At 37.5% G+C, this 27664-nt stretch overlaps 1 protein-coding gene across 1 annotated transcript in view; it reads left to right on the top strand.

The window, feature by feature from the left end:
* ANOS1 (anosmin 1) overlaps positions 1-27664 on the top strand; it is a 134559-nt gene that overhangs the window by 55246 nt on the left and 51649 nt on the right. Inside the window, exons 3-5 of the mRNA XM_048328853.1 lie at positions 16101-16163; positions 19305-19527; positions 24106-24290. Coding sequence (XP_048184810.1) covers positions 16101-16163; positions 19305-19527; positions 24106-24290 — 471 coding nt within the window. The remainder of the gene's footprint in view (positions 1-16100; positions 16164-19304; positions 19528-24105; positions 24291-27664) is intronic.

Genomic DNA, 27664 nt, shown 5'->3' with positions numbered 1-27664 from the left:
GATGGGGGAAATAGCTTTTGGAAACTCATTTGGAAATGTCATGATTGATTGTCCTTCTTGGAAATAACTGGAGCGGTTTGAGTTATTAATATGGCAAATAACAAACTTCAGGGTATTTTTTTTCTTCTGAGATATTACATGGAAGTTTGCAGAGTAAATGAAATTTAGTTCTACTATTACAGTGGGAAAGGACAAAATGTGCCAAAACTATCCATGAAGGAAATAAAATAAAGCTCTTAAAAGAAAGCCTTAGCTTATAGTATTTGCAGGGCAAGTCAGTTACTTGAGAACAGTTAGTGGTAATAAATTAGCTTAAAATGCATTACAGATGAGGCTGGTATGTTTTTTCTCTTCAACTTCTTGGACTGGATTTGTGCCTGAAGAGATATGGTGACATTTTTCAAGAACTGAGCTTTAACGGTTTTTGGCTAGAAGTATTCTTCTACTTTAAAAAATAGTTTAATGGCCTTAACACCATACCTTTGTTATACTGTGGTCAGATCCAGGAGAAGAGACAAATATAAAATTCTTCAGCAGCTGGTTTGGCAGTGTAGAGCTTTTTGATACTCCTCTATCAAAATACTTATGGGGGTGTAATTACAATGGCATAAAAGGGCTTTTACAGACACAGACTATTTCAACTTAACTGTAATAGGCTCTGTCTTTAAGAGCACGTTTTATGGTATTGTAAGATTCATCTAGATTAGAATGGCTTTTTATGTACCATGTGTCTTAGTAAATAAAACAAAGCCTGAGATATACTCAAGAAGTTTAGATTTGCTAGCACAGATTGAGTCCATCTTTGCCTACAGTAATGCTCCCTTTCTGGAAGAGCTCTTATGTTGAAAATATCTGGATGTATTTATTCATCTTTGTTGGTCATCTTCAGGCCTGGAAAGGATTGCAGTAGTTACACTGAGCAAGAAAATGCATGAAGGGAATGAGAAGGAAGTAAGTAAATCTACTGTAATGGCCACAATTTAGAAGAATATAACCTTTAAGCTTTTTTTCAGACTTTTTAATGTGTGAAGGAAAATTATATTCATAGAAGAAAACTAAAAAGACATCATTTGAAGTGAGTGTATTAAAAATTCAGGTATAGATTAGTCTAAGAGGTTAAAAAGAGAAGGATGTATTTGGATGATGAGCTGTGACAGCTGTTATTGCTCTTGCCTTTTGTAAGCATATGACTAGAAAGATTGTTTATGTAAGTGGCTTGGCCTAAATGTTGTTTCAGAATTTGTGCCAAATACATAAATTATTCTTGAAATACTTTGAGCCAAACTCTGTCTCCTTGATTGGCTAGGTGACTTCTACTAATTTTAATGAAGATTGCATGTTTTAATTCAAGCACAAAATTGGGCCTCTGATACTGAGGTTGTTTCTGTATGAATATGTAAGCAACTTTAGGATACTTGAAGAGCACGTTTGTCAGATGCATGCAAACCTTTATAGTGTTCCATTAGGCATTTGTAAAATGCAGAAGAGAGGGATTGTATTTCTTCAGTTGGGCATTATTAACATGTTTTTAGTAGTCAAATCCTGAAATACTCTTCATTCTCGTGTATCTAAAACTTCTAGTCAAAACTTTTTGAACTCTTCCCTAAGAAGGGTATTTTTTTTTCTGATGTGATTTGTAACAATTGGCATTTACAATAAAGACTATATATCTATATTAGATTACAAGCAATTCTATAAATATTTTCAGTATACTAGTAGTTTTGTCTCTAGGCAGTGACAATTTTTCATGGTGGTAGGAAACTTTAACTGCCTTGTGGAGGTTAGGGAAAATAGAGAGTTTTTATTATACATCATCAATTGGTGCATTTATTCAGACAAATACGGGATGGTTACCCTAAGGTGCTTATATATTAACCTCTAGCAATTTGCCCAAAGAAGTACTGTGGAAAATATAAAAAGACAAGGACAATTTTTTGGAATAAGCAAAAACTAGAGTCTTGGTGGTTCCATATATAGAACTAAACATATTTGAAATGTTACAGCAATATAAAATTATATCAATTCAAATTAGGTTGAGGGAATAAATATGAGTAAAATCATGTAACATGTAAAACCATGTGACTGGTGGTGAAACAGATTATATTTTATGTCTTGTACAGAAGTCTATTCCTGTGAAATCTTCTGTCTTCTTTTCTGAGTGTTCTTATATTTAAGAAATAGAATACAGCTACAAGACTGTAAGTGGCTGCCTGAAGTAGTTGTCACAGAAGTATGCTATTTTCAGGAATATTCTGGAATATTACAGTTGCTGGGTAAGAAGTGGTTACTCAACACTATAATCCTGCCATGCCAATCAAATTAACAGTACTTTGATTACTGATAGGATTTAACTTGAGATTCAGACACTGAATTTTGAATTCTTTACAGTTACTATGTGATGGAGATATCCAGACTGTGTCAACAGTCAGTAACTTCCAGAGAGAGATAATTATCCTGCCCTGTAGGAAACACCTGTATGTGGTCCACTGAGTGTTTCTTCACCTGCTATTGACTGTATTGATGAGATCTCCATCAGCTAATGACAAGTTAAGTCCCTGTCTCACCTGTCTCGTGCAGCTTAGATGTCTGAGACTGAATCCTGCAGAAAGGCCACACTGTTTTTTACACATGAACACCTGGTTCCACTGGAGCTTCTTTAGAGTTCTGGAGGCATCCATGTGGGGCTGGCAGGTGTAAGATATCTAAGAAAAAGCGTTTGTCTTTCAGGAGTAGCAGCTGGAAGCTAGTTGCCATTATATTGGATATAGGTATCTGTGAATGGGCACTGGTCTCTGGTACTTTCTTTCCTGATGTTTAGTTTCAGAAGGAGAGTTTAACTAAAAAAAGAAGATCCCTAGAACATTTCATTAAAAGAGGTAGCTGTATAGAAAGTAGAAAACATGTTAATATCCTAACTGAATGAAAAGCTTCAGTATTTGATTACACATTAATATACCCTCAAGGATGTACTGCAGTCCTGACAGATGACTTCACATAGAAAGCTTTGCGGGACTCTTTTTTCCCCTTCCCCTCCCTCCTTTTCTACTTCCCTCATCCAGTGTCACTGTTTTTTAATTCCAGTTGCAGGGAGTCCTCCCACCTACCATCTTATCACTTCTGCCCAACTTAACTCTTTTTTTACTGAAATGAGTAGTAAAAAGTCCAGTTAGAGCTGCTGCAACTCCAGAGCTCTCAGTGAATATTTTTCAGAATTGTCAAGTTTTTCAGTTTACAGTGACAGTACCTACAGACCAACTCACAGCTACATGCTTTCTATACAGCATTGAGCATTCTGGTACTCTTATCTAGACATGACTTAGTGTGAGATTTAGGATGCCTCTGAGCCATCAGAGGGAGTCAGTTCCCGAGACTGGTGGGCACCTGCAATCTGTGCTGATTTAATCTGGAATTATGACTTCTAGTTCAGACCCTTTGGCTATACTTTATTAACTAGTGTGCCTTTCCTTGCATATATTTGCATAAAAAGGCAAGCTATCCATTTCATCTGTCAGCACAGAGTGCTATGCAATGAGCTGGTTTTAAGACAGTTGTTCTCTGGGGGCTTAATGCCAACATGCTTCCATAATCTTACTCTCTTATTCCTCTGAGAACTTGCTCAAGACTCCTGTTAAGATGAATTGCAGAAAACTGGGTGAAGCATTACATATCCCAAATGCCCACTTTACATTTTTTTGCTGTGTTCCAGCATCGCCTTTGTCATGATTATATTCCATTTCAAAGAGTCGTAGAATCATTTAGGTTGGATAGATCGTCGAGTTCAAGTGTTAAAGATCATTTCATCATCTTTACATCTGCACACTATGATAGCTCACTTTAGGATGTCTAGAAGTGTATTACTCTCAGTCTTTGTTCTTATGTATTGCAGTTTGTGACAGTAAAGATCAGTATGTTTGAATAACATTTGAAATCAGTGGATAATTAATTAAAATACACAGCTTCCAAGATAAAGTTTTAAAACCCCCATACCTATTGAGCCACAATTCTAGAGTAATTTTAGGAATGATATGTGATATGTGTCAGGTAAATTTCAAATTTAAGGAAAGCTTTGGAAGAATTTTGCTTGCCCTATTATCAGTCTAAGATTATACAGTGATGAAATGTAGTGATGCCTGTTTGAGCTGCAGAGGTGAACTACAACATTCATGTGCACTGAAAACAGAATGTGTTCCTGTGGTGCAGTCTGTGTCAGTCTGGACAGCCAAATTGTCTTCCCTTCTGCCTTGGAAGTAGGAATGGAGGTAGAAATGCCCAGTAGTCTGTCCCAGACTGTTGGCAGGGAAAATGCATCCAGCTTGATTCTTCCAGCACAAGGCTGAGATTTGATTTAACAGTTTATGTTCTATGACAGTTTAATCAGAACTATTTATTTATTAACTCAGCTGCCAGTTTGTCCTGCTTACCTTTCAACACCATAATGTTAACCTTTATTACTCAGCCTTGGAGGGAAAATCAGATATTAGTTGGTTTTTAGGCTGTGGTTTTATGGCTGGCTTAAGCTGTTGTAAGTTCAGGCTCTCAGTTAAAGAGGTGTTTACAGACTCTTCTCTCTTTCCTTTTAGCCCAAGTCCCCAACCCAGACATCTAATTTTTATGAGGCTGCTGAGTGAGCTGAATGGGAAAGTTCGCTTACCTAAAAACTTGTCAATTTTTCATCTAGAATGCCTCTTTTAGCACATTTACATCAAAAAGAGTACGCTAGTAGGAGCTAGTCCCAGTTCAGGACTGCCCCTGTTTTGGTGGCATTATGGATTTAGATTTGCTTATGCTCATCACGTAACCATAACCTTAAAACCCATAACAATTGGAGATAAAGAAATTTAGTATGGATGTGTAGTCTTCGTTGCTCATGTGTAGCATGCATGGAAAAATAATAGGAGAGAAGGAATTTTTTTAATAACTTCAGAAAAATTTGAAACCAAATATCTATTTTAGGTTACTTTGTTCAGATTTCATTTTTTCCCCTCAACTAATATGTGAAACTGTCTAACCTTTAAAGTATTTCCAAGCAGTGTTTATTTTACAAATTGTCATGTAAACTGAAAGAATTTTAGTGATTTTAATGTTTCATTAGACTGTGTTAAGATACATGAAGAGATTATTGTGAAAGGATTCACATTATCTCTTCACAAAAGATTCAATGAATACAATAGGGTTTCCAAACATGGGACAGAAAAACATTCAGTGTATAGTGGGAATATATCTGAAAAAGCCAAGATAAATGTAGAAAACTTGTCGGAATTTCCTTTTTGCCTTTTTCTTCCTGTTGTACTTGGGATTAATGGAATTATAGCTTCTACTTTTATAGAATTAAGCAATATTTCTATTACATAAATAGAATGCAATTCTAAAAGTACTTTTAGGAGCACCCTATTTCTTTGTTATTGCTGATCATCTTCACTGGTTTACTCTGAAATTTTAAAAAATCCAAATTTATTGTCCTTAGATTTTTTTTCCTCTCTCTCAGATATTTGTATCATCAGTCTACTCTAGATTTTCCATTAAAGCAACAAGCATTACTCGTGAGTACACTGAAAACTTTCTAGAGTTACTATTATTAGATTGATTGGTCTATAAAAGAGATATATTTAAAACTATTTAGGCCAGGCAACAGAATGTGAATTGCATGCTTCAGCGTAGGAGATTAATTTTTTTTTTTTCCAGACAACCTTCTTTTTTATTTTTCTGTTCCTTTTCCTCCCCCTTTTGCCATAATTGCGTGAAGAGGCACGCACAGATGCCTGCTGCCAGCGTGTGATACTTAACCTGACCGTCAGAACAGCCTCACAAAGGAAGGCTTTTCAGGTCCCCCAGTGAAACAACCACTGCATTTTATTGTGGCGTGAAATTAGAAGTGAAAAGCCCTATGGCTCTTGCTGTTTAGTAATGCGGAATATGTCGTTTCTGATGGTGATGGTAGTGCTGGGAGGGAAATGGAAAGCCAGGGGAGAGAAACAAAGTAACGATTTAGACAAAGAGGGCCCCCCTTTTTTTTTGTCGTCTCTGATTGTTCGGTGGTCTATAAAACCATAGAACTGTGGTGGATACAAGCAAAAGGAACATTTAGTTGCGGCTTTCTCATTCAGAAATGTATGTGTGAATTTGCAGGGTGCTGTATAAGGCGAATCATCTGTTATCAGAAGAGTTCACTAGTTTAACTCATTTATAAAACGGCAACAAAAAATTTGACTTTGCTTGGAGAGAACAGCGCTGCTCTGACAGACACTTTAAGTTGCACAGCAAGATGGTGTTTATAACAAGACTGTGTGTGGTTTTCTGAAGCTGCCTTGTAACAGATTGGAAGGGGAAAGTGCCAGCTTGAAGAGGCTTTCCCTTGTCTGTTTAAAATTAAAAGAATGATGTTTTCTCAATGGAAACTCTTTACATATATAAAATGTCAAAATATTTATGCTCACTTTTATTTTAAAACCATTATGTAATCACTAAAGAAAATGGTCAACTATTAGAAAATGAAAAGGCAGTTTATGAGAGAGATCTTTTAGAACATAAGATGGGCTTCTTTTTTTTAGAATCATAGAATCATTTATTTTGGAATAGATGTTTAAGGTCTTCAAGTGCAACTGTAAAGTTATCCATGAGCTGAGCACTATTGCTACTGCTGGAAACAACTGGTGAAAGTCCATCCACAATTCTAATATCTGGAAGGGAAAAGCTGTTACATTTTGCAGCCTTGTGTTGTTAGCAGTAAATATTACTGTTACTTTTACTCCATCTGCATGGAAATGGTGGCAGGGAGCAGTGGCCTAGAAACAGTAGGGACATACAGGTGGAAATTGTCTTACTGTGTTGCTTACTAAGTTCCAGATGCAACCTTGGAGAAGATTTAAAAGCAGAAAGGAAAAGGTAGCATGACTGATCTATGATCTGATTGGTGTAACAGATGCAAACATGACAAATCAGTTTATTGGTAAACTGCTCTGCAGGACTGCAGCCTGAAGAAAGAAAGTTCAGGCAGAGAAGCAAAACTGCTAATATTGTTTAATTCAGGGAGCTCATTTCATTATTCATTAATACAGTAGCTACACTGCCAAAGAAGTCTGTATGTAAGCAATAGCACAGAAAGAAGCAGGCAGGCACTAAGCAATTAAAGCTATTACCACTATCAGAAGGAGTCTGTTACAGAGAGCTGCTTAACGTTTTTAAACTGTATCACTCTTAGTTGGATTTAAAATAATTTATGCACTTTGGTGCAGTATATATTTTGGTGCACTTGTGCTCCAGGCTTTACTTGCTGCTTCTATCATTTTGCCAATGCTGTGCCTTGTGTCTTGACAGGTGAAAACTCTGAATGTGGAGATTTAGAATAAGGGCTAGGAAGAGGTTTGATAAAAAACTAAATTAATTGGCACTTGATGCAGCACATAGAAGCAAGGTAACAGAGGATAAGGAAATGATCTTTGGGGCAACAGTTTGAATAGAGATAATTAGAACAACAATTTTAAGTCCAGAGTAGGTTGGTAGATGAATCAAAGATGTGAAAAGAGAAGAGAGTGTAAAAGAGTATCATCTCTGTAGCAAAGCAGTGGTGGTGGAATAGCTATTGCACTGAGAAAGAGCCAAAATATTTGTACCAATTATAAGCATTTCAAAATAACCCCAGAAGGATCAGAAGTGCTGCTAGGGCATACCGCTTCATGGTGAGAGGTTGACATTTAAGGCTCTCTTCTAGAGAAGAACTCATTGCTTATACAAGAAGAAACAGCTCCAGCAGCAGAGAGAGGGCTCCATCAAATACTCTATGTTTAGGAGGCGCATCTTGAATGTAGGAGATTTGAGTTCAACTCTATGTTCCAAAATCAGGCAAAGAAAGAGCTCAGTATTGTTCTTTGGTGACTGTTAAGCTTTAAGCTATGAGGCAGGAAAAGAGAAGAAAATACGTGTCCCAGTTTCATATGCTGGTACAAAACCCTGTAAACAAATTTTCACAAGAACTAAATGAGGGATGACCTAACGTTTGGGAGCCAATTTTCTGTTGACATTGGTGGCCATGATTTTGACTTGGTAACAAAGAATAGAAACATGAAAAGAGTCCTAGGATTATTCTGTCCTTTCAAACAGATACTTCTGCTGGCAAAATTTAACATGCCAGACAGCTAAGCTATACAGATAGATACCAAGCTGTCAGTGTTGAAAGTTATTTTCATTCTAAAAGGATTATGGTTGAAACTGCTGCATTTCAGCTACAATGTGATGATATGAATTCCCCTCTTTTTTTTTTTTTTTTTTTGAGTAATTTACTTACCATTTTATGTCAAAACAGTTACTTTTTCAACACTTTCAGTGATTCTTGTCTTCAGTGCATGTACAACTTTTCTGGCAGCTTTTACTTTCTGTTTAATTTTGGGAATTAAAAACAAAGGCTGCATGGACTTCCAGAATATTTGACCTGAAGTTCTTGGCAATGGTCTTGGTCTTTCTGGTGCCGTAATTTTAGGAACAAAGCCTGTAATGCTACTTTGTATATGTAAGGGTCTGACAGACTTAACTGATATAGTGGGACTAGCCGTTTCCCTATCTCTGTTCCAGGAAATGCTGGTACTGTTCCTAGTCAGGTCATAAGGCTTCCTTTATTTGCTTAGGGTATTGAAGGTATTCAGTAACTCAAATTGCTAACAGTTACTATTGTGGGACTGGCACCCCGATGTTGTGTACTGAAATGAGCTGGGCAATTAAGAAAAATAAATGTTTCAAGCTCATGTTTTTGTTAGATAACCAACAATTGGCTCTTCAGAATATTTCCTTTACTTTAAGTCCTAATTTGATACTAGTAAGTTTGCATAACCATGGAGAGTGGTAATGCCTGTCCATGTGTGTGCTTTCAGTGCCTCCACACCCAAGTAAAATAAATACACATCAAATGCAGCTATTTGCTATAGCAGTTTAAACTATGCTGCTCAACTTTGCATCCAGTCGAATTTCTCAGAAATGTTCCATTCTGCTCTGAAATAACCATTTGAATGACCAGACCACTCTCCAAAGTGCTGATAACAGATAGGAGACAGTTGCACCTAGAACTGTAGTTTGCTTCACAAGCTGTGTTTCTAAGCCTTGTATGAGGCTGAGTGAACAGAGCTGTAGTCAAGGTTTTGACCACATCTCTGCTAAAGTAGCAAAACAGAGCTTCAAAGAAATGTGTCAGTGTATTGTCCTTCTCTTACTTCTCTGGATGTTATTTTGAACATTTTTTTTCTATGTCCTTCAGAATTCATAATTGAAAATACTATAGGTATGTTCTGCAACGCTTGGTGAAGTGGCTGTTGCAGTGGTCTGCTATGAGACACTGACAGTCCCATCTGCAGAAACACTTTCTGTTTATTGAGGGTGCACTTCTTGGATGTGGAAACAGAAATTAAACTTTTTAATGCTGGTTTAGAAATGTAATTTTTAAAAGTATTTCTTATCTAAAGTAAGCGATATGTCTTAAGTTCCATATTTCACCTGCAGGTTGTATATGTCATCCTACTTAGATAAGAATTAATAAAAATAAATCCCAGTTGTATATATAGTGGTTTTTGTGTTTCTGTTATGCAGTTTTGTTATTCTTTTCATAAGGAATATGCCAAAATCTGCCAGGAAATACAATTCTCATTCCTGTTGACTAAGATCAGAACTGAATAGCTTATACTCCCTCTTCGGTTTTGATGTTAAAACTCAACACAAAACACTATAGTCTCACAACCTAACCCTTGGTACTTTTAATGGCAAATTGCTTTGCATGAGGTTCCATGTGAATTATCCAGAAAAGTCTCTTAGGGTGTTAACCTCAGATTAATCCTAACCTACAGGTACACCCTTGTGCAGTGTGTTACAATATAATGTGATGGTGGCCATGTGTCTGCTGTTCCTTGTCCCTACCAGTTCCTAATTGCTACTCTAGGACCCTGGAGGTTTGTGCTGCATTGTTTTACCTTACAGTTGTTGAGGATTCAGAATAGTTAAAGTAGCTGTAACTGCACCTCCAAGAGAGACATAATTGACCCCTTCATTTCTGTGCCAGCCATTTTGTTGTTTCCTTGTTCTGAGCAGTAGACTTATAAAAAATACAAAGTAATCATTAGTCCTAAAGCATAAGATTACACTGTCTGAATGTTGATTACAAATGAAGGATTTTTCTTTATATATATATACACATTTATTAATTAGAATAAAGTAGTATTTGCAGACGATAAATTCTACATTAGCAAACTGTTCCTTATCATCTATCCCACCACAATCCACGTCAGGATGTTATCGATATAGAACAACAAAAGCACATTTCAAGAAATCTAAAACCCCCTAACTATTTAAAACCTAAGACCTGGCTTTCATTCAAAACCAGCTCCACAATTAGCAATACTTTCAGACAGTATCAGCTGGGTTCCCAGTGTACATGATAATGTCACAGAATAACCCCAACTGTAACTAATTTAATTAAGACTTGATCCTCGAATACAAAATCACTCCTTTTCACCAAATCATGATGCTCACTGACCTACAGGAGAGAAAACAGGCAACACAGACAGGGAACCATTCTCTGTCATTTAACCCTTTTGTTTATTCAGTTACAAGGGAAATATATTACTAGTGTAATTCTCATGAGAACCTCTTTAACGTATACAGAGGAGTAATTCCAGGTAGCCGCATGAAACTGCTATTTTACACAACAAATAATGTTTCTATTAGGCTTTCAAAGTTTTGAAGATATGTAAACCTCTCCTAGTCTACATTAAATGTAACTGAATTGTAGGAGTTGGTTGTGGTTTAAACCAAGCTGACAACTTAGCCCCACACAGCCTCTCAGTCAATTCCCATGATGGGGGTAGAGAATCAGAAGAGTAAAAGTGATAAAACTTATGGTTTGAGATGAAGACAGTTTTATAATGAATTCATTCACTGCTTCCTATTAGCAGGCAGGTGTTCAGCCATCCTCAGGAAAGCCAGGCTCCATCACATGTAACAGTGACTTGAGAGGACAGATGCCATCACTTTGAATACCCTCCCCTTCCTTCTTTCCCCATCATTATGTGCTGAGCACAATGCCATAGGATATATATCCCTTGGGTCAGTTGGGATCAACTGTCCCTGCTGTGTCCCCTCCCAACTCCATCTGCACCCCCAGACCTCGCTGGTGGGATGGGGTGAGGAGCAGAAAAGGCCTTGATGCTGTATGTAAGCACTTGCAAGCACTGCTCAGCAGTGACAAGAACATCCCTGTGTTAGCACTGCTTCCAGGACAAATCCAAAGCACATCTCATACTAGCTACTGTGAAGAAAATTAACTCTATCCCAGCTTATAGTAGCACAGAGCTAAAATGTCACACTGAATTCTAGAAAGTTGATGGCTAGTGCTCTGATGATTCATTCTGCTAATGAGGGAGGAGAGGGAAAAGAAGCAAGAGACTGACTCGGCATAAAATGGATCTCACAAAGTGTTCAGAGGCATCTTGAACAGCATATATCAACCTACAAGCTAATATGACAGCTACTGATTCTGCAGTTGAACCTTTCTCTTTGGGTTCATGGATTTTTTTCAGCCTCAATAACTGACATTTTTTAGGTTAGCTCTACTTCTAATGGTTTATTTTAAACAAGATAGATGTGTACAGTGGGTGCCTGACCTGATAGGGTGTATGAGCACCTGAAATTGCTTATACCTGAAGTGCTGCAGTGCCTATCTTTGGCACTTGGTCACTAGGAAGGGTGCCCACAAGCTGAGTGCAATACTATGTGATACCATGAGCCACTCCCATGGGGCAGTGCTCTTGTGCAGCCTTGGAATCAGTCAAGCTATCCAGTGTGGGTTTTGGAGAGCATCGAGAATGATCCACTGTGGAAATGAGATTCACCTACCTGCCTATATAGGATTCTTCACTCTTGAAATTCTCACTGCATATAGTCCTGTCTACTTGAGCTTTTAATTTTATAACATACAGTCACACCTGTGTTTTTTGGGTAAGTAGACAGCCCATACCTTAGTGCTGGAAAGAGATTTAAACTGGAGATTAAAAAAAATAGGAAGGGGATCTTTAATATAAGTGTATCTAACTTGAGTTTCAAAACCAAACGCTTCTTTCATTTTAATATGCAGAATGCAAGTAATTTGCCTTGAATCTTTTACCATCTGAAAGTTTAGGAGGACATGAATTAACACAGGAAGATGAGAGACAAATGTATAAATAGGCTTTTATAAAATGAATTGACAAAAATGATGTACATTCCTGAAATGGACAGCCAGAGTCCTAATATTTTTCACCAAGCTAGCATGCTATTAATTGGTTTGAACTAGGTAAATGTGCAGCTGTGCATTTACTGTTCTTCAGAGATCTCACAGTCTGATTTTTGAGAAAGATGACGATTAAAAAAACCAAATATCAAAGTAATTATTTCTCTCTTTCTGCCTGTTTCTGTTTACATTTACTGCCACTGTGCTGAGATTTACAGATTCAAAATCACTTTTCTCGTTCCACTGGGTGCATATTTAAATGTACCCATCACAAAATCATTCTCTCTAGGACTGATGAACACTATATCCTCCTTTGACTTTGGGTAAATTCCCAACCCTGTTCTCGCTTAGTGCCTGATAGTGAGCATGTACATTTTTCAAGTGCTTTTCCTCATGACATGGCCAGTTATTAGAAGACTGTACAGTGAAAGGTGTTTTGTTCCTTTTTTTTTCTCCCAACCATCTAAGTTCCATTTGATTAGGTTCCATAGGACAGCAAAGCACTTATATTGTATATATATTGTAAACACAAGCCATTCATTTCTGACCTTGATGTTGGAAGCAGTGGGAACGGTGAATGATAATGAAAAGAATAATAATATTCCACCTGTAACACTTAGATTCCATCATTTTTACAACAGTTTGCATATGACTTGGTTTCTACTCTGATGAAGGAAAAAGCCTTTTTTGACAAAAATATTGTGGGTAGTCACTTCTACTCTGAAATAAATTTTTTTTTGCTGTTTAAGTAGTTAAAAATGTCATATACAGCCATTTAATTTAAATATAGTATTTTAATAAATATGTATTCAGTACTTAAATGATGTTTTGCAATTAATTAGATTTTGAAAAGTTCTGTGTTGGTGTAATTCTCTCCCATTCAGGTCAAAGGCATCATTTTCTAAGCAAAAGTGTTGGTAGACTTATTTTGAAAATCCCTTTACTAATTAATGTAAATGGCATGCATCGTATGCTAATTTCCTGGTTGCTTTACTTATAGGTTAAAAATTAGAATGGAAAAGAATTTTCTAACATGGCCCTTAAATGCAAATTTTTTTAAAAAGATGAAATAAAAAATACAACCCAAAATATTTTAAAGCAATCGCAACCCTTTTTCCTTGAATGAAACCATATTTTGCTTTTGTTTCTAATTTTATGCAGTGGAAATATCAGCAGGTCTGTAGTATTATATTATGCTTGGATTTGTACCTGTGAGAGTGTGCATATGTACACACACCCCCCCCCCAGTTTCGAAGCATGACAAATACTGGAGTGCTTTCTATTAGCAGTTGTTTTGGCTTTTAGTACTGAATAACAACTCTGCAGCAGTCTGGATGAAGAATAAAAGCCTCCAACTTCCAGATTTAAGCGCTGGGGTTGTTGAAACAAGCTCTTTAGGAGGATTTGAGTTATCAAGGTCGGTGTGATTGACACCCGTCATCTTCTGATGAGTGCCACTGGCCTGCAATGTTCAGTGCTGTGTTTCACATCCTGCCTCAGCAGTGCAGAGCCCATGTGGTGCCAGGGCAGAGTCAGTGATGGCTGCTATTGACCAGTGGCACTTTCCAAGTGCACTGCTGGGATGCTCCCAGTGCCACTGCCCTGCTGCTGGCTGGAGGTCTGCCATCTACATGCCTAAGCTTAGCTTCTGGGGGCAGGTGGCTATGTCTGCAAGGTATTTTTTTTATTAGATAAAGTAAAGCCCAAACCAGCTGCCAGGTGCTGCTTTGCCTAGATTCCTCCTTATCCTGAATCAGATCACCAGACAATGGGAGGGATCTCAAGATCTCCGCTCATTTGCATTATAAGTCAAGAACTCAAAGGTGAGACCTGGATCCAAGCTTTCAGTGTTCCCAGCTTCCCATTTCACGGAAAGCTCATAACAGATTAGCCAAGGGGATAAATGCACAGACCTGTGTTTGTGAGGTGTTCTCATCTTTGCTATTTCAAGGTTAATAACTACATTTTTAACAAGACGATTCCAAATCTTCTATTGGCAACATTTTTGTCTGCTAGCAGTTACTCTTCACCCGACGTGGTACAATGGCACAGCTCCATTAAAGGCAGGCAGTCTGCTTCTGCAGCTGCCCGTGGTGCCAGGCTAGCCTGGTGCTCTGAGGACTCCTCACAGCAGGAGTATGGAGATTTTTTTGTTTATGTAAGTGTTTAGGTAATTGTGTACCCTAATCAGAGTCTATGAGAGCCTATGCAGGCCTTTTGACAGGCTCCATCATCTGTTTTCCTTGACTTATTCTGAGAGCAGTTGGATTGCAGGGTACTGCTCAGCCCTGGTTCATTTTGTCCATCTTCCCTTCGAAGATGCCCGTTGTCTCTGCCTGCCCTTAGGCAGGAGGTGCTGGGGGCCAGTGAAAGTAGCTTGGGCTGTCCTGAGTGATTATTGAAACAGAGCAACAGCTGGATGAGGCGCCAGGTGCTGGAGCCTTGCATGGCAGGTAAAAACTGGTGCAAACACCTTGAACAGCAAACCTGGCATCCTTGGGCACCACTGGCAAAATCCCAGAGTGGTCAAAATGTCTCTCATTTAGTCTTTAAACTACTTATACCTCAGTAATTTTTGGACTAAATCCGTTGAACAGGAGAGGTGTAAAAGGACATGACAGTGGAACTGGGCTTGAATGTGCAGTATCTATCCCACAGGAGGAACAACACTGTGGAATTAATTGAATTCACTGAGTTCAGTGACATTTTGTAATGTATCCTTCTAATTACTCTGTGTACAACACATTGTGAATTTTGAAGAGCTAGAAACTGAGTCTAAAATACAAAAATATGTATCAAGAAAATGCTAGAGTGGTATTTTGTGTTCCTGAAATATGTAATCTCCGTGACTAATGGTTTTATTACATTTTTAGGCTTTGTTGCTAGTAAGAAAAACGTTTGATTTTTAAAACACTGTTGTTTTTACTACATTAATGATACAGGTGTACCACTGAGGTACAGCCTGTATGTATTCATGTTTGATTTTGAATAGCATAAATGTGTATTGATCCAATCGAATACTATGCATAAGAGGAAATTACACAAATACTGCATTACATGTCAAAGGCCTTTCTTTTTGGTACAATAATCCTCCACTCTCACCAGGAGGAGTAGGTGTTATTAACTCCCAACAATGCCAGTACTTTCCAATATTTTATGTCTAACAAAGGAAGAGAAAAGGTTTCTGGATATGAATCTGAATTTATGTTTCAGCTGTTGTAAATGCTCTTAACAGCAGGATTTTTCTGTATGCTGTGCTGTGAAGCTTAGCTGTGTTTGGCAGAGTTTGAATCTCAGCTCTCTGTATAACCATTGCAGTAGAAGTTGAAGTAATGATAATATGGTACTTGAAATAAAGTGGTTTTGCTAACAGACCAGTGAACATTGTCTGTTTATACAGAAATAGTTTTTAAACCTCTGCTGAGTTTACTCCATAGCTTGATGAAATAGTTTCTCTCTTGGGAAGGCAATGTGCCTGTCTAATCTTTAGGCTGGTCAGTGAGGAGATTTCACTTTCTGTAGTTCAGAGTAGTGCTTTTGATATTGTCTCTGTGATCCAGGAACATGGTGTTAAATGATGTTAAGAGCTACATCCAATAAGTTGGAAAATAGGATGACATAATAAACAAGTGAGTCAATTGCTTTGTACTGTAAGAAATACCGAAAATATTTCTTGTAATCTAACCATGACTTGTCATGACCTTACTCTGACACCATGACTCAATGACACAATCTTATCCCCAGGAGAAGTGGATTATTAACTTCCTGTGGGCCACAAAACTGGAGAAGAAATAAGGTTATTTGTGGTTGTTTATTTCATTCTCTTTCTGACACTTTTCTGCCTCCTGTTTCTTCCTAGTGCCTGGAGCCCTGCAAAGAGTCCTGGGACCTGAAGAAAAACCATTGCCAAAGCTTCTGTGAGGTAGGTCAGCCCAAGGGCACGCTCTCTCACTTTGTTCTAGCAGTCTCTTTAATTTAAATTATTAGCTTCAAGGAGACAGCTGAAAACCATGGTATTTTTACAGCATTTGCCTTCATTTGAAAGGATACACATATAACAATGTAGCCATATTAATTTTGAGTTTAAAAAGGGGTTTTTTTCTGACCAAATGATTTATCTCAACTTGTACTTTAAAGACTCGACCCAGTCACACTTACATCTCTCAGAAGGTGCTGTTACGTCCCTCCTGTAAGATGCTATTTCTACCACTTAGCCTTCTGTCTTTTCTGGCCATGTGTAAGAAAGACAATCTTTGTTTAAAAGTTAAAATGTCATTGTGTGAAAAATCCTGGTGCAGGATAGCTAGAACAGATGACTTTCCTGATGGGAAAGTCAGTCTGATTTCTAAAAGAGTAGTTGCCCAGGAGTAACTGGATTGAAGTTCAGAAGACTAATAACAAAATACATAATTATTCAGGAACAAATATTTTGAAAACTGTTTTTGAACCATCTATCAGAATAATCTGTGAAGAAGCAAACCTGAATCAGTCAAACTAGAACGAAGATTTTTTATTGAATTTGAAACATGGCCCTGAGTTGGTGGAAGTGATCTGTTGCAGTTCTTAAGTGTTTTTTAGTTCAAAATGGAAGTATCAGCTCAATAGCAAGTTGCCTTATTATAAAAAAGGTTCAAATATGTTCAAGTCTATGAAAGTGAATTCCTAGGAAGATTTTAATCTTTTCCTATAAAAAATTAGAAGTGACCTTAATTGATATACTGGTTTTACTGGTACACTGATTTAATTCCTCTCTCTTTACTGTGGACGCTCTTTTTCTGGTATAAGAGAATGTCCTATGTTTAAATGATTTTAAGCATCATGAAGATGATTTGGAAAAGCTGTAATTTCAGCTAAAAAAATTTCAGCTGCAACAGTGTGTTAATAGGGATTACTGAATTACTGATCTATGTAGTTACGGTAGAAGACAAAGTAAAAGTTTATCATGAAAACCAAGCCTCGTAAGAGTTTTTTAACCCAGATTATTTGCTACATTCTCATATACAAAATTCTAGAGTACTGTAAAAAAGCGGTTTTAGTGGATCTAATTTATGTTGTTCTTGTATATCGCTCTTCACTCAGGCTGTATGTTTCCAGATATGGGTGAAAATATATATAAAATTGGTTTAAAAGGAAAACATTTGTAGAACACTGTTCTATTGTAGTTAAAACAGTGAGCATCCTTCTTTGATTAGTGTTTTGTGGTTAAAGCTAAATTTAGAACTTCAAAGGCCCATAATGAGGAGCCGCACATTTAGCAGCTAACTGAAAAATGAGCTGTGAAATAGGGTGAGGAGGAGAAGCCTTGAGGACGTATTATGCCTCAGGGAGCTATAACATTTTTAATTAAGTAGCTGCAAATTTGTGATGTTTTAGGATTTGAAATTAGCTTCAAACACAAAAGCCTGGGACCACTTTCTTTTCTTTCAGACTCATGTATACTCCATAGACATTGAGTTAAACGAGGCTGTTTTCCTCTGAGAGTGTTTTCAATCTTTTTGTATTTTGTAAAAAATCTGGAAGCAACAGTTTAGCTTTGTGTTTCTCAAAGTCTCTGCTTCATGTGTTACTTCTTATCTACCAAATGAGTGTACTACTGAATGTTAAAGGGAACCTTATGTGTGAAGGACAGTTTATCTGATTCCTTTTTTTTCCTATCAATTCAGTTTGCTGCTCGTTTAGCTTTTTAACTGGATAACCATGGCATCAGGTGCATTCCAATTGGGAAACAGCAGGAGTGCATGTCCAAGAATCACTGGGGTCAGTAAGAGACATAGAGTGCTCGTTTTTGCAGCATTTAGGCTGGTCAAGCCTGTAGCACCCAAATCCATCCTTGAAAGCCTGATTCAAAGATTCTGGACGGTTCTGTATGAAAAGATGGGAGAGGTAATGTAGGGGTACATTCTTGGGCCACACTGACTTTAGAGAATGAGTAGGCTGTGAAACACCTAGGCCTCTGTAATAGCCGAGTCTTCCTCATTTTGCCAGAAATATGGGAACAGTAAAAACAAGAAAGTGAAACATTTGAATATGGAAGGAGCTTCAGAAGTTACATGAGTAGTTGGATAGAGAGTGGGTTATACCTCCTGTATAGGCTTAGGAACCTGTAAACGACATTTGTCGGGCTGGAAGGTTTTTGGTTGCTCTAGTATAGAAAGGCCAGCTACAGACAATGCCAATTACATGTTACAATTATTCTGATGGAATCACTTTAGCTGGCTCTGCACTAAAGTAAACAAAGAGGAGATGTAATTTCCATGTCACACACAATATTCTCCCAGGGTTCTAGATACTATTTTAAATATTGTTTTGAGTGGACCTTGCAAACCTCTGTGTATTACATATGCTGTAAAATGTCTATGCATTGAAATGTCTTCTTAAATATCTAGGAGTAGATTTCTCAAGGAAGTAGCATTTTCTTTGATCTTTAATCCATATATTTAAAGCTTATTTTAATTTGTATTTTCTGCTGACAATTTTATCATAAATGCAGTTCCAGTTCCATGAAGAATTATACAATTACTAATACGCTGGCAAGAACATAAAGATGCTGCAAAATCTTCTCTTAGCCGACTTAGTTCAAACAGTATAATGAAACAAGATTTCTCTTATTTATCTAGAGTGGCATTACATCAGATATTGTGGGGAAAATGTTGTAAAATACGAAGAAGGAATGTGGGGTAGTCCAAAAAAAGCAGACTGTCTGACCATTGCTTCCTCTTTGTTTTGGGAATGTTTTTAATCTGTCGTTGAGCAACTTTATAGCCAGTCAATGTGACGAAAACAAGGGAAAGTTGGCAGATATAAACAACATTGTTCCATTAAATATGGTGGTCTTACTTGAGGGAATTCATCATTCTCTACTTGAAATGCTTTTTTAGAAGTGGCTTGAGTATATAAATCTTCGGGGATAGTCTTGCAAAAGCTGAAAATCTGAATAATCCTTTAGGAGGTCTTGGAAAAATTTTTGACATTTTTTCTTTGGTGGGGTTTGGTTGGGTTTTTTAGGGGTTTCTTTTTTGGTTGTTCCTGTTGAAAACATACACTTGGTCTGTTTTTCTTTTAGCCTCTTTTCCCCAAGAAGAATTATGAATGCTTAACTAGCTGTGAATTCCTTAAGTACATCCTGTCTGTGAAGCAAGGGGACTGCCCAGCACCTGAGAAAGCCAGTGGTTTTGCAGCTGCCTGTGTTGAAAGCTGTGAAGCTGATATTGAATGTTCTGGAGTGAAGAAATGCTGTTCCAATGGATGTGGTCATACGTGCCAAATTCCAAAAAATCTGTACAAAGGTATGGATTATTAATATGTACTCATACTAGGCTAATAACTTCAGGCCATAATGAAGTCTCCTAGTAAACCAGGGCTTCCATTTGCTGGGAGTTTGTATGGATGGGAGGAAAAAGGAGAGATGCCTGTAGAGAGGTGGCTGACAGTGACAGGGTGGAAAGCTACAGAGAAATGTTGTTTAAATTTCTGATTTTTTTCCCCTTTGTGAAGCCCATGTCTGGAAATCTGTGGAATGTAAATGTGTGGCTATGATGAGTCATCTTAAGCAGAAGAAACTTTATCAATTTAGGTGAAATCTCACTTAATTTGATGCAGATGAGAGAGAATATAGCAGGAAAATATTTAATGATAGACAGTTCAGGTCCTATTAATCAGAAAAAACATTTATGTCTATAAGGCAAGCAGATGGGACTACCAAGTAGGGACTGTGAAATAATCTGGTAAAAGAAGAAATCAACACAGAACAACATAGTGAGAGATTATAATATCGATATATATATATATATAAATTCATTATTTAAATCTAAGGCAATCTTATTCAAACATTTTTAATTGATTTGAGTCCTGAGATTTGGTGAAAAAACCTCTTCTGTGACATCCTTTGAAAAGAACATATAAGCTAAGAAATTTTTTGCTTAGACAAATTCCAGATTTTAATTTACTGGAATTTAAAAAAGCTTTATACATGGAAATATTTGAAAAATGTTCTCCTAACGCAGAAAAATAAGCATTTGTGAACAGCATATTCTTATTCCCACAGTTGGTGTTTTTGTTAGAAATCAATTCTTCTTATGTCATTGATAAAAAGTAAATATTATTCAGTAATGCACTTATTAATCAGATAGCGTGGACTCTCTGTGGGAGCCTAATCAGCAGAACTCTGATCTAAGCTCCAGGCTTAGGTCCAAATCCATGCTTATTTCCATCTGTGGATGGAAATGTGATAAAACAGGTAAAGAAGATGGTGAATTTATTTTTAAGTTCATTATTTTAACTAAAATATTAGTAAATTTTTTTCAGTGTGTCCAGAAGGGAATCTCTCTTGTTTGCATGATTCTTTAGAGCAGCCCCTTTAAAACTATAAGGAATTAGTACACACCAGGAGATAGCACCTTTCAAAATGAAAGTTATTAAAATGAATCACTTATTTATTTATTTTGTCTTATTGAGACAAATGACCTGAGTGGTAAACAGGCATTCATGTTATGTATGTAATGATTTACATTACATCATGCAATGATTACATGATCAAGCTCCATGCCACAACTACAAAGCATTCCAGTAAATGTAACAACTGGAAAAGGTAAAAACAAACAAACAAATAGAGCAAGATTAAGTTCTGCTGGAGCTGACACAGCACGTGACACGATACGATACATTCTGTAACTGCACACTGGAAGGTTTCCTCTGTTTGGCCTGATTAAATGGGAGCAGAACTAACCTTCCCTAACATCTTATCACCAATCTGCAGGAGGTGCTGGCTTGTAAGAGCATATATGTCTTGCAGAGGAAGGGCAAGCTCAATACCCTACTGCCTTCTCGGCTGATGAATTCAGCTAATTAGCCTCTTCAACCTGTCTTTCTGCAACAAAAGACAAATAGAAGTGGAGCAGGCTTGCTATTCATTTCCTCCAGGGGTAAATGACCTTCCTGTCACTAAGGAAGAGCAAACTCTGCAAGCATGACTAAGATCTAGTGAATAAGTTCAGTACTTATTCTTATCATTTTGACAGCACTCACAGCTTGAAAATGAACTCAGATTGAATCTAGGAGTCTACAGAAGTTTCTATAGTTTTACTGTTGATCAGGCTCTGGAGATTAGTTACAGCAGCAGATATAAAATTCCTGTCTGATTTGCTGGATTTCCAAACTGAATTTGCTACTGAGTGCTAAAGTCCAATCCTAAAAAAAAATTCATGTAAGTACACTACCACAAGGACATATTACAAATGTTTTTGGATTAATGTAACAAGCATTTTTTCATCTCTGTTGGGAATATTACTAATTGGTTATGTAGTCTTCACATATTTATGTCCCTTTAGTGAAGATATTAAATGTTCTCTCCTAGTCTTCTGTCATTGGCCTCATCCCCCTTCTTTACACTGTCTCAACTAGTGAAGGACTTGAGAAAGTGTCTCTGCAGATCTGTGTAAAAAAAGGTAAATTGTGAAGAGAAGATTGGGACATTCAAAGGATCTGATGATGTGGCAAGATTATGATAGGGTAACTGGGGTCAGATGGTCACCCATAAACAATGACTGTTTTCATACTTAAAGAAAAATAGTTCTGTATTATAAACATAGTGTACAGTTTTGAAAGTGTCCATCTCTGAGTCCTTGCACAATTGTGTTTACAATTGTAGTGATGCCGTGGACATACCCTTTATAAAGCCCTCCATGGAATTCTGGGGAACCAATGTTTAAGATACAGGTTTTCATGACAGACCAATGTGCACTTATTTTTCATGGCACAGAGATGGATGTGCTGTTTGAAAGACACCTTTAGAAACATTTTTCCTGGACTTTGCTATTGCACACATACAGTGATCAGTGATTTGAATTCTTTGGTTAAGCACTGCAGACTTTGGACTAATGGAGACTTTGGAGCACTGCTGACTGAGGACTAATTTGTTCCAGCACGAAAAAAGGAGCTGACCATTTAAAATAATAAAAGGCACATTGAAGAGTAATTGGATCTTCACATCTGGATATTAAACTGATGGTGCTGGTTCTACAAAAGTATTTTCAAATGCACTTGTACTGTGCTCTCATTGTTTGCGCTTCCGCTCTCCATCTGCATGCGATTACGTAACACCGGAGAGGCCGAGATACTTGCAATCAAGTGAATCCAACTGCCCCTAATGCAAAGCAGATGGAAGTTTTCTTAACATGCAGATTGTAGGATTATTGTGTATCATAACTAAAGAAGGATTTGCAAATGTGGAAATCCAAAGTCATGTTCGTTATGTTAGATTAAGACTTCAGGCTGTTGAAGGATATCCAGGGTCTAAACTGCTGTGATAACCAAATTCAGATACTGTACTTTTTTCAGGTGGACCTTAGGTTTCTTGAAGATCTACAAGATCATTTTCATTTGCTTGGAGCTACTTGTATACTCAGATTTATAAGAAGATCTCTTAAAATATAAAAGTTGTTCACCTGAGGAAATTTTGGTACTCAGTCATCTGTGGCAGACTGAGTAGGAAACAATTTATCTAACCAATATATACAGCTGGCCTTATGTGGACAGCCACTGAAACAACGAAATAACTAAAGTGTATATGATAACTTGCTAAGAAGGTTTATATGTCAACATAGAAATCTTATTTGTGACATATTCTCAATTGAAAAAATGCTGCACACTCAAATATAAGTGTTCCTAACATCTGTCTAGAGAAATGTATCTTGACACTTGATTTGTTGATTTAATCAAAAGATGCCAAATTTGAAGGGTTGTTTTTTCCTTCAAGCTACTGCAGATGTTTTCAAAAAGGTGGTATTACTGGCAGTATAAAGAACAGAAATAACTGTCCTTTGGTGTCACTGTGTAATGAGAAATTACAGTAATATTTTTAGAAGATATATTTTTCTCTGAAATGCAACAGTTCGACAATATACGTTAGATCTGTCTATTCCAAGATGTCTTGGAATTACCTTTCCTAGCTCTTCGGAGAGCAGTACATTAGGCAGTACAGCTGCAGCATGTGAGTCAATAAGATCATGCAGCCACAGAGAAGCAAACAGCTTTCTTAAGTACATCAGATTAATGTAAGATGTATGAAATAATCACGCTTCACTGGTCTGCGCTGCTAAGAGCTTGGACACAGTCTGCATCCAGTTTTAGGCTTGACTCTGGAGAAGGGCTGTTGGGCAACTGGAGAGTCTCCAGAGACAACTGCAAGAGTGAACAGAGGTCTGGGAACACTGATTTTAAAGGGAAATAGAGTGCACTGTGGTTATTAGACTGAAGAAGAAAACATTCAGAAGCATAATAACAGTCTTGCAGTACATGAAAAGCTTCTTCATAGATAAAAGAAAGAATCTGTTCCCCATGATCCATGAACAACTTGGACTGGTATTGAGTTTGTGATGCAGCTGAGGAGACTAAACAAGGTAGTGAGAAAGCTTTTTGTAGCAAGGATGGATAAGTAGTGAAACAGACTACTAGGTGATGCTGTGGAAATTTTGTTATTAGATGTATTTAAGGATAAATTGGGTGAAAAACTGAACAACAGGTATAGATGATTCTGCTGGCGATCAAAGGGATCTTCGTCCCAGCTGTATTTGGGAAGTGTTTTCTGTAAAGTCAGTTTTAACTTATGACTTTCACATCCTTTAGTTTTTTAATGAAATAAAGAAATGATTTTGAAGATTTTTTTAAAAACAAAGTTTAGTGTCAGCAGAGATGGGTTAGCTGTGAACACTTCTGGAACTTCCATGCTTATCATTCCTCCGTTTTGGCCTTCTCTCTGACAAACAGTCTTTTTTTTAAATTATTTTTTTATACAGCTTCATCTACAAATGGCTTAATCGTATCTTGTAAATTACTCATATATTTTTGTCTGTACAATCCCACTACAGGTGTTCCACTGAAACCCCGGAAAGAGTTAAAATTCGTAGAACATCAGTCTGGAGACCTGGAGGTGAAGTGGTCTTCAAAATTCAATATTTCCATTGAGCCTGTGATCTATGTTGTTCAGAGAAGGTGGAATCAAGGAATCCATCCAAGTGAGGATGATGCTACGAACTGGCAAACTGTGGCACAGGTCAGTTCTTTGTAAGTGACATGGATCAGAAAGTCACAAATCTCTTGAAAAATGTAGGATTAGAGACCAAAATCCATTCAAGGAAGCACATAAGAGACATAGTCTTTTTGAGGCCAGTGGGACTCATTGCACAGTGTCCGTGGCATGGCTTGGGTCTTGTCAAAAGTTAAGAAATGCAGCTGGTATAAAGGCTATTTATCTTTGGAAAAAAAGCAAACCAAACCAAAAAAAAGAGTGAAAAAAAAAGACTAAAACCTTTATCGTTTGTAAAGTTGTTTTTTTCAGGTGTGACCCTCTCCAACTCAGTAGAGTCTATGATGTCATGCTCTTATCACTCAGTGCAATCCGGACTGAAAATGCGAGATTCATGAGCAAATGTTTCTTAATGAGAAGCAGCCAACAGAGCATGAATTTTCACTTAGTTCCTTCCCAGTTTCAATCTGTTTTTTGCCATGCTGACAGTCCACCTGTATGGCAGCATTCCAATCGTTTATCTTACTGCTTCACCCTCATCCCCGCTGACAGGAAAAGTAAAATGTTGATTTTGAAAAGATCTGCAAAATGTCATTATAGCGAGGAAAAAAAAGGAAAGGGAGAATAAGTAGAACCATCCGCAAAATAAAGTAAGGGATTTAAATTCCGTGACAATTTGTGTTCATTCTCAATTCACATTGTGTAGGAAAATGCTGTCTTACAATAACGTCAAGCTTGTGACACTGAACACTCAGAAGTGAATTTCTTACCTTCAGTGTGGTGCTAGAGGGAGCTGTCACTATGTTGGTGTCTTGCTCAGGAAAAGCCCTCTGGAGCAGACCCTGGCAGGAAACTTTGCTTGTGCAAGCCCAAGGGAGCATCTCCAAAACTGATCAAGTCGCAGTGACTCATTATCTCTCAGCTGAAGGTGCAGGTCTTGAACCTGCCTTCTCCATTCCAGGAAACAACCTCCTGCCTTTGTTACAAGGAAAATACCAAGTAGCAAAAACGTGCCAGATCCAACTTATTCGTCACTGTTACCATACCATGTGTGTGTGCCAGACTGTAGAAGCCCAGCTGTTATGGCTGGTGAATCCAGGCTGCAAAGGGAACACAGTGCTGTGCTATTTCTCATCCCAGGAACAGACCCCATGCACATTTTTGGAAACATGAGCTATATATACTCTACAGTAGCTGAACATACATGAACCCCTGCCTTGCAGTGGATCTAGAGGAGAGAGTGTTTCAGAAACATGTTCCTGCGCAAGAGCAGTAAGAACCCCGACAGCTGCCTCTCCTGGCATCTGGTGAATGCAGGCAGAAGGATCTGAGTTAATCACTGTGGCAGGAGAAGCCTCCTCTGACTGACATCTTTCTGACAACTTCCCTGTCCCTTCTGCATCACAAGAGACACAAATTTGATTGTGTGATGGACCCCACTGGGGATGTCAGTTCAAAGCACACTTCAGGATGCCTGACTGGCATTGTGAACTTTGTGTACCTTATGGGACATAGAGGCTGGGCACCCTTGAAGGGTGCTAGTAATCAGAATTTCTGTCTCTGTAGAGTGGTGTACCTCCATGGTGTTTGTAGTTTTAGACATCCCACCAGGCAATCAAATTCATTTCATAGAATAAATGTGATAGAATTTATTTTGTAGTATCAGCAACAAGGATGGATATCCAGTCTAACTAAAGTGACTGTGTGCACAGCCTCCAGGCTTTTCTTGTCTGTATAACTGAGATTTTTTTCTTGTATGATTCCAAAACATTGGGGTATCAGACCTTAATTATAGGCAAAGGCTGAGAAGAGCTCAGCCATTCAGCTGAGAACTCCTAGAGCATCTCAGTCCAGGGGAGATGATTCTGGCTCTTGCGTTACTCTGCAACTTAAGCCAGAGACCGTGTAAAAAGCAATCAAAGATCAAACAGGCTGTGGATGAGGATCTGAATTTCTCTATGCCTGTCCCCATATGTAGCATAATTGTGCAAAGTTATTGTTTGCATCCTCTTACAAGAAATTTCATGATATTTTATCAGAGTTCCTCATCTAATATTTTATTTTTGTTGTCTGTCCAAGAAGAAATGGGGCTATAATTTTCAATAACTTTAAGTTGTTTAAATTTCAAAAAAACCTTGCTGTTCTCTATTGCCTTTTCAGGATCTAATTTGTAAGTAATTTCTCATGTTTCACAGAAACTTTTACTTTGTATTGAAACAATAATTTTGAAAAAGCTTTTTATTATATTGTGCTGTGTTTGTTGTGTCATTTTTATGTTTTCTTTTTAAGGAAGAAGGCTCAGTCTATTTTGCTCTCCAATTATACAAGGATAGAAAACACACTGAAAACAATTTTAGTTATTTTTCACGTCAGGAGGAAGGGATTTTTTTACTTTAGTATTTTTAATGCACATTTTGGGGAAAACTTGATATAAGTAACTGTTTGACTAATTTCCATTGGTTAATATAAAAACTGTGGTATCTAAGATGCTAGTTGGCCAAGTTGGCTATGATGTATGTATGGTGTCCGAAGTGTTATGTGAAATTTCCTACACTACTATAACTTAGGATTTAGCCACCTGAGCAGGAACTGCTGCATTATCCTATGGGAATACTGTATGTCTTGTGAACAACCTTACCATTCCATTTGGCTCTAATTCTCTCTAAAAATAGTAGTATTACTGCTTACATTGGAAATTCAGGTATTTAATCATATTAATATAATGTCATTAAGTTAATTAAAATACGGCAGATCAGTTCTTTTCAGACAGAACACATTCCATTGTGTGAATGGATGTCATGTATACACACACAGACATATATCTATATACATATGGGCACAGTGTTGTGAGTACATTTATTAGTACAGTTCAATGCTGAAACAAATAAGGGAGAGTATTTACTGATATCTTGATTTTGACAGTCCTTAGTGCTCCACCTTGCAATTGTCTAAACTCTGTGGACAGCTAATCTTTTTCAAAACTTAAAGTTTCTGAAACACCTAAAGTTCTGTTTCTGAGGATCACAAGAAAGTTCTCAGCCCGTGACAGTGAGAAATACCTGCTGGAGCTAATCACCAGTCCTGTACACTAAAGGTTTCTTTATCCATGTCCCAGGAGGGGCTTTGGTAAGCAGTCTTAGAGAGTGCCCACCTTGTGTGGGATTGCATTCACATGAAATAGGGCAGGTCTGCTCTCCTTTGATAGAGTAGTGGATACAGCACTGTCAGATTTCTTTTGTGTCAGAGGAAACATAAACTCAGCTTTTGTGATACCCTGGATGGTATCCCTTCATTCTCTGAAAGGCAAATTCTTATATCACTGTGTTGTTTCCAAAGGTGTAGAGCTGTGAACTCAGCAGGGTAAGGCTGAACTTTCCTATTTCTATTAAACCTTTGCACTA

This window comes from Corvus hawaiiensis, chromosome 2 (genome assembly GCF_020740725.1).
Source record: "Corvus hawaiiensis isolate bCorHaw1 chromosome 2, bCorHaw1.pri.cur, whole genome shotgun sequence".
In the NCBI taxonomy this organism is placed as follows: Eukaryota; Metazoa; Chordata; class Aves; order Passeriformes; family Corvidae; genus Corvus; species Corvus hawaiiensis.
The sequence above is the reverse complement of the archived record's forward strand: the minus strand, read 5'-3'. Positions and strand labels throughout refer to the sequence as shown.